Genomic DNA, 12,476 nt, shown 5'->3' with positions numbered 1-12,476 from the left:
CATCAAAATGCTGACAATAAGGGCCCACATTACAATGTGTTGGCATCAGGCCTGCAAGAAAACCACAATAGTGACAAAATGCTTAACCACCATCATAATCATCATCATCAGCTGTACAATCAGGGGTTTCTAAGTGCTGTTTAGACACACTAAACAAAGAAGACAAAAAGCCTTTGAACCTCTCTTCCCTCCCTCCCCCCAGAGGTGGGGGTGTTAAAATTATCACCAGGCCCACTGAGTTGAGGTATCTCCAATGTATGCAAGACCTGGAGTCTGGGATGCCAGGACTCAGTTTTCCCTTCTCTATTTGAATGGTGTCTATACCCATTGGCATATAAGAGCACAGTTAATGGCTCTTAGTTGTAGTAGGGGACAGTGACAATAGGAGAATGAACTGGTGTCTGACTTTGTACATCCCTGCAAAATTAGGCAGGGAGAAAATTTTGAGAAGGGAAACCTGAAATTTGGATATGTCAATAGATTCTCCTCCAGGATTTACAGTCAGCTAGCTGAGTGCTGTTAGTTGAGTCAGGACTTTAGAGGGAAATTCACTCCCACCCCAGCACCAACAAATGGAAACTCCACCAGATGTCCTTCCATGTTCTGGGCTGTCCCTTCCACTCAAACTTGGGGAGGGGGCCTTCCGCTAAGGAGACTCCTCTTCTCTGTAGTTGAGCAGTTATGTAATTTGGATTGTGAAATATAGGAAAGGCCCAGTTCTTTACACCCCTAGCTAGCAGCTCAGATCAGGCGCCCCTGATGGGGAGGAAGTCTCTCCGCACCCAGAGTTTTCCCTTCCCCACTAATGCAATAGCCCTTGGGCACGGAGTTTTGAAGGCGTTGTTCCTATTCCCCTGACCCTTCATGACATCACACGGTTCTGGGACGTGGGACGTTTAGGGGGGGAGGGCACGGGGTAGTCGGGGTCAAGTTATTCCATCCGGGACACTGGACGCTGCTAGCCACCTGTTGCAGCGCGGCGCTGGTTGCCAAGGCTCACCTGTGCCGGGGCTGCGCGAGCGCAGGCGGCCCGCGTGCAGCAGACCAGCGCTAAGCCGGGACAGCTAGCCCGCGCCTCGGGCTTCCGCCGGGTCAGCTGACCGCCCAGTGCGGAACTGCTCGCCCTGCCCGGGCTGCTTGCCGCCGCCAAGCGCTCTGTGCTCTGCTCCTTGCTGGGTGCAGCGCCTGCCCCGTAGCCATGGCCGGAGTCGTGGTCAGTGGAACTCAAGTAAGTACTCCTAGGCGAGCCCCTTCCCCGCCTGGGTCACTGTCTGTCTGGGGAGGGAGCCTTGAGGCCATGGGTGCCCCCAGAGGCTGCTGAGGCTCCTCCTACCCCCAGGTTAAACAGAGCTCCTTGTCCCATTCCAGGGGTCTGCACCTGCAGGTGGGGAGCACGGAGTCATTGGGCGCCCAAAACTGCTCTGGTTTGGTAGGACGGACCCCTTTGCGGTCAGCCACACCTCCTGGCTGTAGTGGAAGGAGGAAAGCCCCCACCCCCACCCCACAGCCCCCCTCAGGTCCTGTCCACCTTTCTTCCCCTGTGGTGCTCTCTGACCAGGCCCAGCCTGCTGACTTCTCTATCAGGCAGAGTAGGAATGCCCAGAGTACTTCTTGGGGCCCACAAAAGTTTTCTTTCATAATCCAAAGAAAAAAAGAATTTTGGTCAAAGAAAACGTTTTAATACGTAACACTAATATATTTGTCTTTGTATCAATGCAATTGTAAAATATAAATTCTAGGTTTTTTTTTTATTTGGAGTGCCTTGGGCCTTCTGAAGACAAATGATGGTGCATCATTCTGGACCCTAGGCTTGGGGGTTGGTGAGGGTGGGTGAGCACCCAACTTCTTGAACAGGTGTCTGGGGATTAGCAACACTCCCATTTCAAACTTGAGTGAAAGGCATCCAGCCTCACTTGCTTTCAACCAGGCAGTGAAGCCTCAGGTGTTTTTAGACTGCTGGAGAGATGGACGCAGCCATACTGGGACCAGGTACATTTTACCTGCTGGAAAAGCCAGGTCGCTTTTTAAGCTCTGCTTAGGTCAATCCTTCTATTTGCCACCTTCCCCTGCAGACTCTAGAGTAATAGCTGAGGTTTTGCTGCTCTCCCATTGGATTGCCTCAGCCAGGTCATGTCTGGCACAATTAGACTTTGAGCCAAAGGGAATATTTCCCCCTTCTCAGAATTCAGAAGTGAGCCTGTCAGGGAGGTACTAGTCCATGGGAGAGATTAAAAATGCTGTGGTTTAGCTACCAAAGGGGTTTTTGGAGTTAACATGGCTACCTAGAGGGAGGGCCTACAGGAGAGCACCTTTGCCTGAGAACACCTCCTTCCACTAGACCCTAAGTTTCTTCACTGCAGGCCAGTTCTCGGGACGTAGCTTCTTCCAGGTTCATGGAGGACTTGCTAGTAGAGTAGCACAGGGAATTGCGTCCTTTTTCCTCTATTTCTCACACTTGATGTTTCCTGCACCCCCCCCAGTTTTTATCCCAAACAGCTTAAAGGCAATCACAGATGTGTGCATTTTGGGCCCTTAAGGACTGTTTTAAGCAGTTGGCACTACTAGGGGAGGAGCTGAGGAGTTTGGAAAAGTGCCCCTAGGGTGTCAGTGCCAGGCTGGTGATTCAGGGTGTGACCCTAAAAGGAGTGTCTTTTTGCCATCCTGCTCTGAGCCGGTTCTAAGTGGTAGTCTTTATAAAGAGGCAGCACCTGGTATGTGTGTCACATGTTGCCTCTCAAACTTGGGCGATGCTTGTTAAAGTGTGAACAAAATTTCTCATGAGCTCATAGTCTTGTAGTTTTTAATACCACATTGCTTACAAGAAAAATTTTTATCTAAGCTCTTATTTAGAGACCTTCCCCCGCCCCCCCCCCAAGGGATGGTTTAAGTGCAAAGAAACCATAACACCACTAAAATTAAAATAAACAATTTAATGAGATGGATGCTGCTGTTTTGCTGAAACTAGGTCACTGCAATGCCACAGTGAGCTGACTGCCATGCCCTGGTTTTTAGGAGTTCCACAGGCTTATAACACCCCATATTTGGGATGCTGTAAAAAGATTACTTTGTAAAATCTTCACTCAACATGGGTCTGACCTTTCTATTGGCTTGAATGTATCATTTATGTTCAACATTAAGTCCTCCATCTTATTTTTCTACTAGTTTGGGACAATTAAGTTAGTAGCATCAGCACAACAAAAATGCAACCTTGGGCAATGAAATCTCATGTTCAGGAACCATCAGAATAACAAATTCTTCCACAGGAATATTGGTCTGAAGTGGCCAGTAGTTGTTGAGGACAGTGCTGTATACTTTAAATATGTTGTTTTATCTCAGCCCTATAGTGTAAATGAAAGGAGAATAAAACTTGACCTTCGGGTTGCTTCATGAGGATTGGCTAGTAATAGCCAGGTGGCAGACATTTAGTAATTATTAGTTGTTACATTATCCTTAACACATTTGTGGGCAGTTAGTATTAGAGTAGTTTACAGAAGAGGAAACAGCTGTGTATCCAAGCAAAACCTGTTGGTAAGTTGCAGCACAAGGACTCAAACTCCTGTCCAGGGCTGTTTCTACTGCCAGAGTGTCCTGGGCCGCCATCATAAACAATCTCCTCCCAGGCTCTACTGAGAAAACCACTGCCTCTAGACATGTCCTGGGAGCTAGACAGTCCCAACTGCAGAGAGAAACCTGTGGTCTTCTGCGGTTTGGTAATTTGGGGCAGCTTTTGCTCAGAGGACCTGGGTAAGTATATATATGGGGATCCCTCTCTCAGGTAGTCTTGTTTTCCTCTCTGGCGTGCTGCTCTGTAGGGGTCTTTAGCTTGCTGTGTTTTCATTTCCCTGATAATTGTATGTGTTTGTGTGATCCTTCCGCATGGGGTGGAAGCCTTGGGGGTACAGATTTTATAAGATAGGCAAACAAAGTACAAAATTTTCTTCCTCCATTCAGTCTAAATCAAGACAATTGACTACATGCAAAGGTTTCTGGTTCTGGGTGTGCGCTGATTTCTGTGCCATAGAAGACCTACTCATTGCTACACCCCTTCTTTCATTTCCCAAAGAAGCAAACCTTTTGTTCTGGGTCTCTGGCTTTGTCTCTTACATTAGGTAGTTGTAGGGTCAGGACAGGACACGGGGCAGGTTTTCTATGATCCAGCAGACCGGGTAAAGGAGGAGTCAGAGTCCTCAGTGGTTTTTGCAGGTCTTTTATTGGGATTTACCCGGTACACAGCAGGCAGGGGTGCTGGGGGGCCAGGAGGCTGGCAGTCCTCCCAGCCCCCAGCAAATCCTCACTCTATCTGGGCTCTCCGGTGATCTCTGCTTCTGCTTCTCTCTCGGCTTCTCTTTCGGCTTCTGCTGGCATCCCCATGATGCCACCCTTAAAAGCCCAGTCTTAGCCCAGATGAATCCCATCCACCTATGCCCACACCCTACTCCAGGTGCCCGCCATCAGGCATGCATTCAGGACTGCAAGGATCCATCATCTATCCTGATGGCGGGAGGGCAGAAAAGCCGGACATTTTTCCTTACCCTACAGTAGTCCTGTGCTCCCAGAAACTTCCTGACATGCTGAGAGTTAGTGTCTTCCATTCAGGAGAACTTCTTAAACAAGTATCTCTTCTTGCAAGTGTTGGTTGTGATGTCTGGTAGTGGCTGCTTGCTCCTTTCAAGCCTTTCCCAGCCAATTTGAACTCCTCTGTGTGATGGGCTTAACTCCCATCTCTGAAAGCTTCCATTTTCCTACAGCAGTGGTTCAGGCATGCAGATGGCTTACTGAGTTGACTTGCATACTAAATTTGCAATTTACTCTTCACCTCTGTGGAATGGGAACAAGTTATGCTTTGTTTAGTTTTCCTGGGATGTTGTTAAGACTATGTAATAAAACAAGCTGTAGAAAAGTCTCTTCAGGTGTGTTGACCTGAATACCTCATGGAGATAAGCTCTCCTTGGTGCCTCTTCTCTGAAGGGGAATCCTAAGAAGAAAAGGGGGAGCAAATATTTCTTTTTCTGTAGGCAGGCCCTGACACTCTTCTGGGGCTTTCAACATTGCCTCATGAGGTAGTTCTCAACTTTTTAGCTTGGAAGACTGATTTTGAATCCCCAACGGGATGATAGATGCACCATTAGGCTCTGTTGATCAAGAAAACGCACATTCATATGTACATTTGTAAGAGCTCTCAGGCCTCCAAATTGGAGGTTCTGATTCCTGACACAGGACTTGGTCTGGGCTCTGTCACTGAGCAGCTATATTACACTGGCCAGATATTGAGAGTTTTGTTTTTTGTGTATGAAATGGGAGGAGCTTGGACAAACTGTCCACTAGAGTCAGTCCTTGGCGAACCTCTGAGGAAACTCACTTTCTATATCTAAATATCAGCCTCTCTACAATATGTATCACAGAGGTCTTGAAAGATGAGGATGTGTACAAAGTGCTGGTGCATACTGGGGTGAAAGGGATGAGCATCCTGAACCTGGGGTCAGTATGAACTTAAGATACAGAAGAAGCTGCTGATTGACTGGACATCCTGGGGAAAATTAGAGACTCATGATTGATTGGTGCCTGGTCTCTCCTTGGAGTATGATTTCCATCCCTGCTTTCAAGCAGAACTTAATTTATTATACAAGGAGCTCTGGAGAAAGATGGGTCCCCTGTAGAAAGAGGAGAGATTGCTAGATTGAGCTTTGAGCCCTTTGTTTTTCAGCTTGTATCTTCCTGAGTCAAAATTACTTCATCGGAGTCAGCTGTTTTTCTGCCCCCTTTCCCCACTTTCTTTGCTCCAGGAATGAAGTTACCAAAGGCGAGTGAGTACAGGATATTGTATCATCAGCAGTTTATCCCCATTGGATATGAAAGAGCTGAGAGATTACTTGAAAAATTGAGGGTGCTAGAGTACAGTGTGATTTGTATTAAGTGAGCCACACGAAAGTGTTGTTTTTACAGCTTTAAGGTGATTGACTATTAGCAACCCATGTGCTTTAACCTAATATCTCGAGGATGTGAGATGGCCATCATATCCTTGCTCCCCATTAGGAAACAATTCCTGGGAATCTCTCAATCTTTCCAAGACCTCTTTATCTGCATGCATAGAAGAATGCAGATTTTAAGGGAGTGAGGGGTAGAATCAAAGTTGTTGCCATGCCGTGGGCCTAGCTGGCTGTAGGAGGGTGGAGTCCATTAGATAAGTGCCCATTCTGACCTAAGGTTTAGTTTTATAGATTTTGGGACTGCCAATTCAGCCCACTGGAAGTTATCTGTAAAAATGGGTTTTAAAATCTGAGTGGTTTGACCAGTGAGAAAGCCCTTTGATCTTGTTACTGGAGTACTGGGATCACGTTTCAGTTTAGCCTCTTCACATACAAGGTACATAACAACAATAATATATAAATTAAAAGAATGCCTAAGGAATGAACTCTGCAAGCAGAGTGGGTTGACTGCAAAAGGCTCCCTGGAGGAGGGAGACTTGGAAGCTGCGGCCACCTGTCCTGCCCTGTCCCCTTCAAATCGGCTTTGTTCAGTGCGGAGGATATTTTATACACAGTGATAATGGGATGGGATTGGCGGTCTAGGGAGGTTTTCTTGTCCAACCCCATTTGTTCCAGCACCCCACAGCTTGAATGCTGGTAAGTGCATCTGCTGTGTCTTTTATGAGGTAATATGCATAACAGGGTATTGGGGGGCAGGCAGACAGTGGAGGAGAGGGAGAAGGAGAGCCAGAGGGGCAGCTGTTGGAAAGGGCCCTCAGTGAGAAGCTGATTGCTGCGATTATATCAGCGTGCTCTGACATTGGATTTTTTGGACACCTGAATCTGGCCAATTTTAGTCCAATTTCATTGTGCTGGCATGAGTCTCCATCATGCTAAGTGTACCAGGAAAGGAGAGCTGTTGGCAGAATCCCTCGAGTCCCCAAGGCTGACTCGATCAGGAAAACAGCCCCAAATGTGGTCTGTGTGTATTTGAGGAGTGTGCATTTAAAGTTGCGGAAGCAATGTTCTGATCAATGTCGGAGGGTTGTGAGCAGCTGGGTTGTTTCCGTTTGCCTCATAGTTTCTATTCTGTTTAATTTCCAGGTGTCCTACGTAGGTCAAGACTGCAGAGAAATTCCAGAGTACCTGGGCAGAGACTGTGGACATTTTGCAAAGAGGCTGGATCTGAGCTTTAACCTTCTGAGGTATGTGACTTCCATAAGATGCAGACCAGACCTCAGAGGCCTAGTCCCCCTGGTAATTTAATGCCCTGCAGATAAAAGTCAAACATTCCGGCTCCGTACAGGGTGTAGGGGCCTGAGACATGTGGAATTGCACCCCAAAGGTAAGATCCTACTTCAGATAACTCCTGGAGATGTCTTTATTGCCAAAGACACACTGAGCACCTGAGTATCACCTAGCACACGCTGTGCTAGAGGGCCATCATGTTGCTCTTTCTGTTCCTGTCTCACTGATACCCATGCAGACAAGGTAGAATACTCTTGGAGAGGGAATGAGTGGAACCAGCAGGTTTTGGGGGGAGCATTTAGGTTTGCTTTTCTGGATAACCCTACCTCACAAAGCATTTGCCAAATCACAGCCGGGAGGTGGGGGTTGGGGTTGGGGGGAGGGTGTGTTTCTTTGCCTTTTTATGAATTGGACATTAAATATTTGCAATGATGATTTCTCCCAGATGGTATTTCAAGGTAATTCAAACACTGTTGGTGTGGGGTGGTTGGAGGGACATTCTCTAACAACTGTTTCAATCTTGGCAAAAGGTAAGTGTGGACTTATGTATTATTGCAGTGGAGGATGCAGTTATTTTTTCTTAAAATGTTATGATCTGTGGCTGGCAGGAGGTGCTTGGAAAGCAAGCTTCAGTGGAATAAATGAGCAGGGGTCAGGGTGGTGGTTTTTCCTAACAGGCTGGATCCACATGGGGCTTTTTATCTAAGTACCCCCTTGAGAGCTATGTTGCTTCTGAATAGAAAAAACTCTTGGGAAGTTTTTTTGGAAGGAGAGATGAAGAACCAGAATCCCACCCCAGGGCTCAGGCAGTTTCCTGCTTCCACTCCTTGGTGTCTTTTCTCTTCCAACCTCTGAATCAGGACACTTGGAGGTAAAGAGTTTAAGAGGAATAAAACGTAGGGCATTAAGGCACCAGTGGGGAGAGGGGACTTCAAGTCTGCAGAGCTTCTTGGTGGTGCTAGGAACAAACACATGGCCACACTGAGATGTGGCCCCTCTAGGCAATGGGGGCTGGGCCAGAGCATTATGCAGAAGAGGACACTGTGTGCATCCTCCTGACTGGCAGAGGGTTGGTATGACATATGGGGAGATGTGGAAACTGACAAGCTACAAAGAAATACATCATAATAAGAGGAGGTCAAACAAGCAAATGCTGACTCTAAAGAAATTGAGAGTGGTTTTTGGTTCCAGTGCCCAAGGAGAGGACAGAATGCACAGCCTGGACTGCACTGTGCCTGAGACGCAAGAGCCCCTTAAGTAGTCTCCAGGGGTTCTTTTGGCTGAACACTGGAAGAAGGTCCTCCTGTGTGGTGGGCTTCCAGGGTTTGGGGATTGTGACTTAGGCTGTAGCTGCTTTGCTCGTGGGAACCTGCTTGTGGGTGTGAGGGGTTGGGTCCTAGGAGGGCATGTGTCAGCTGCCACCAGTCTTGAGATTGGGCTGTCAGGTCTGAGAAAATTAAAAATAATTGGCTTTTTTACACTTGGGGTAGAGCGTTCTGCCTCCTTTTAGCAGAGAAGGGGCTGGACCCTGGGAGGTGTGTGTAAGGCAGTGATGGATGCAAAGGGGCTGTTGGCACTGAGAGGCAGGATCTATAAGGATTCATCATAGAAAACGACTGGTCCTGGAGGCAAAAAAATTAGTGAGAAGTTCTGTAAAATAGATTCAGAGGAAGATGATTTTAGGGTTTTTTCATTTTCCTTTGTTGAGAGACATTTCTCTGAGTGCTGAGTTTGAGGAACTAGTACTTCCGGTCAGGAGCCTGTTCATGTCCATGTTGTGGTCAGTATGTGATCTCAACCCTGGGTTATAGCTTGGTTGGGGTTGAGATGAGCCATGAAGCCACCTGAGATTTGGGAAGGCTTCGTGTTAGCGCTAAGTCAGGCTGGAGGGAGTCACCGACTTGAACAGAGAAAGCAGTTCTGACTTAATGTGGGTATGCTTGGGAGGGGATGCTGTTTTGACCATCTTACTTATGTAGCTGGGTGGCAAGTGAAGGTGAGATTATTTCTCTTGGGTGTCAAGAGGAAGGTGCAAGTTTACTTCTGCACTTTTAACTACTGTTAGACACTTTTCTGTAGTCTTCCAGAGATATTCCATGTATATATAAGCATGCATTTCTTATATGGTCAGATTTGTTTTCTTACCAAGATGCAGTTCAAAAGGAGGCTTCAGATATTTAAGAACACCCTTTCTATTAACTTACTGTTAATTCACAGCCTTACGCCACCATCATTGTTAATCTTGTTCATAAAAGTGATGGTTGTGCTGATTCTCCCTATGACCACCCGTACATGCTAGAGGGAAGCATGGTTATGGACTTAAAAACTCTGAACTTCTCTCTCTCTATACATGATATATATATATATATATATATATATATATATATGTAAACTGTGTATTTATATCTAAAATCTAAAAAACATGTATTTTTCTTTTCTTTGCACCTTGGTGTCTTCTCTTTATTAGCAATGGTAAATCCATAGGTAGGTTGTCTGGCAGTAAACTGATTACCTCTGCATGTAGAAGGTCATGGAAGTTCAGGCTGTATACTTTCCAAAATTCTTTCCTGGGGTCATTGAAGGTCCCTGGAGCCAGTGTGTGCCCTGTCAGGTTAGAAGTTTGAAAGGGAGGCAGTATAACAGGGCTAGATAAAATCTCTCCCTGAAAGCCTCCAACATTCCTCTCCTCTGTCCTTCCGTTGTGAGCTCACTCTTCCTGTTGGGATTGGATGGGAACCAGGTAAGTGACAGTGACTCTGAACTGGGACCAGCTCTTGGGACACAATTCCCAGGTGCAGGGTTCTGGAATGTGGACATAGGGTTTAGGGAGTTAATGAGGTAATAGCCAAGAAGAGTGAAGTTTTGCCCCTTGAGTTTGAATGATCATGAGACCAATATCTACACCTGCATATAAAGTTGTACTTCAGATTCTTTTTTAAAAAAGATTTATTTATTTATGTATACAAGAGCTGGGGTACAGGCCAGAGATGCGGGGGGTGAGGGGATCCACCAGAGACAGAATGGGGAACAGAACAGGCGGGTTGACTGAAACACACTGCAGAGGGGAGCAGTGGGCGAGACAGGAGAGGTCTGCTAAGCCATGTGGGTTTCTCCCTGGCCTGCCGGGGATTGAACTCGTGCTGCAGAGGCTGCGAATTGCTTCATAGTGCGGTGCTTAACCCCTTGCACCAGGGAGGCCTTGTACTTCAGATTTTTTGAAGACCTCTTTTTCTTATAAAAACAATGACCAGTATAGAAATCTTGGAAAAAATAAAAAGGTGTGAAGTAAACCTTCTTTCTCTCAAATAACTGGTATTTTTACCACTCAGAAGTCACCTATGAAAGGTTTCTATTTTATGTCTTGCAGTCTTTTATAATGCCAAATATTTAAAAAAAATGATGCTATTGTTTATATTGGTTTGGAAGCATTTTCCCATCTCATATACTGCATACTGGTTTTTAATGCTTTCTTATTTCTCAGTATTTGATATATAGGTTGTGCCCATATTTTTACTGTTGTAAATGTCTGTACTATAAATATCCTTGTAATGGCTCTGATTAGTTGCTTGGGACAAATTCCTGGAGACAGAATTGTCAAAGGTCTTTGGTACAGATGTCAGTTGCCTTCTGGAGCTTACATCACTTTCTGCCGCCAGTAATATTGGCATAGCTATTGCACCAAACTCTTCTGAGAGCTTGTTTTTGAGGTTTTCATAGTATACTCTCTGATCAATAAAGAGAGGTGTCTTAGCCAACGCTGGCTGGGTCCTTGAGCTGCTCAAGGTAAAGGGAGCTTGTAACCCATTGTTTCAGCTTCAGTTTTCCTTCTCCCCTGGTTGGGAAGGATCAGGCTTCTCCCTGGCATCCCCATTTCTCTCCCTCAAGGGCCTGGAGTGGGTTGCCTGTTGAGCTCATTGAACACCGTGGGCAGAGCAGTGCTCCCATGACACACAGTGACAAATACGCCCATGTCAATCTGGCAGTAAAATTGAGAGGGTTTACTTGATCTGTGGCAATAGGTAGCTTATGTTTTAAAAGTTAAATTATTTGTAGTCAACATCTTATTTAGCATCAGTCTGATAAATGCACTGGAAGGACTTAGGAGAAAATTTCTTAGGTGTGAATTTGCTTATTGCTTCCCTGACTTCGGGCAGGATGAAAGTGAAGGACTGGAGGGTTTGGACAACTCCAGTAAAGAAATGGTGGCTCTGTCCCCCTACCTACCAGTCCTGCCAGCACCCCAGGCCATTAGGCAGACACCTGTTATACTTTTCAAAGCTTTGCGGACACTCCACCCCCAATTCTGTGTTAGGAACAGTAGGTGAAACTGGGCCTGCGTACTTGCTGCTCAGTTGGGAAAGCAGGCAGTGTAATGGAAAGAACCAAGGCTTTGGGGTTCCACCCACCCTGGTTTGAAATCCTGGTTCTGTCATTCACTGGTCATTTAATTGACCTTCGTCTAATTGCAGAAATGTTAAGCAGTAACTGTTTAAAGTGCCTTACAAATGACTGACATATAGTAGGTCTTCACTCAGCATAGCTGTGGTTAGAGCTTAAATAGGGTGCTAGCGAGGCTAAAAGTCCAGGCTTGACCTTCCATAGGGGCCATTTGACTGGCTCATATCCAGGGGCTCATAAATGGAATTTCCTCCTCTCAGCACACCATTTACATATGTTTGTACACCTTAGTATCCTAATCAGTATGCTAATTTTTCTCCTTCTGTTTCTCTAGACAGAGATTTTTTTTAAAGATTTATTTATTTATGCATACGAGAACTGGTGTGTAGGCGAGAGGTGCGGGGGCAAGAAGATTGACCAGAGACAGAGTGTGGAGCAGAACAAGCAGATCCACTAAAATACGCTGCTGAGGGGAGCTGCAGGCGAGATAGGAGAGGTCTGCTGTGCCATGTGGGTTAGTTCCCTGGTGGGGATAGAACTCAAACTGTAGTGGCTGGTGATAGCTTGATAGTGTTGTCTCTTTAACCCCTGTGCCACCAGGGAGATCCAGATCAGCATTTTATTTAAGAGCCAGTGAGAACTGGCTTCTTTCTCTTTTACCAGCTGTGATCATCAGTCTTGGGGGTCTGACCATAAATGAGCAGAACTGCTAACTGATCCATGTTGAGCAGAAGTAGTAAGTAAGTAATCTGGGTTATGGTATTTTAGAGTATTTGTTAATGCAGCACAACCTAACCTACCCAAGCTATATACCTTAGTTTTCTATTCCTGGCTAAATCCACTCATCTCATGCTTTTCATCCCT

General features: G+C 46.1%; 1 protein-coding gene across 1 annotated transcript in view; it reads left to right on the top strand.

The window, feature by feature from the left end:
- Window positions 1-1,198: 1,198 nt before the first annotated feature.
- Window positions 1,199-12,476, top strand: part of LRMDA (leucine rich melanocyte differentiation associated) — a gene marked incomplete at both ends in the record, with an annotated part of 965,431 nt that continues 954,153 nt past the window's right edge. The window contains 2 exons of the mRNA XM_084246077.1: window positions 1,199-1,228; window positions 7,071-7,171. Coding sequence (XP_084102203.1) covers window positions 1,199-1,228; window positions 7,071-7,171 — 131 coding nt within the window. The remainder of the gene's footprint in view (window positions 1,229-7,070; window positions 7,172-12,476) is intronic.

The sequence above is a fragment of the Talpa europaea genome (assembly GCF_964194135.1).
Source record: "Talpa europaea genome assembly, chromosome: 10".
NCBI classification, from domain to species: Eukaryota; Metazoa; Chordata; class Mammalia; order Eulipotyphla; family Talpidae; genus Talpa; species Talpa europaea.
Note: the sequence above shows the minus strand (reverse complement) of the source record. Positions and strands in the feature narration are given on the sequence as shown.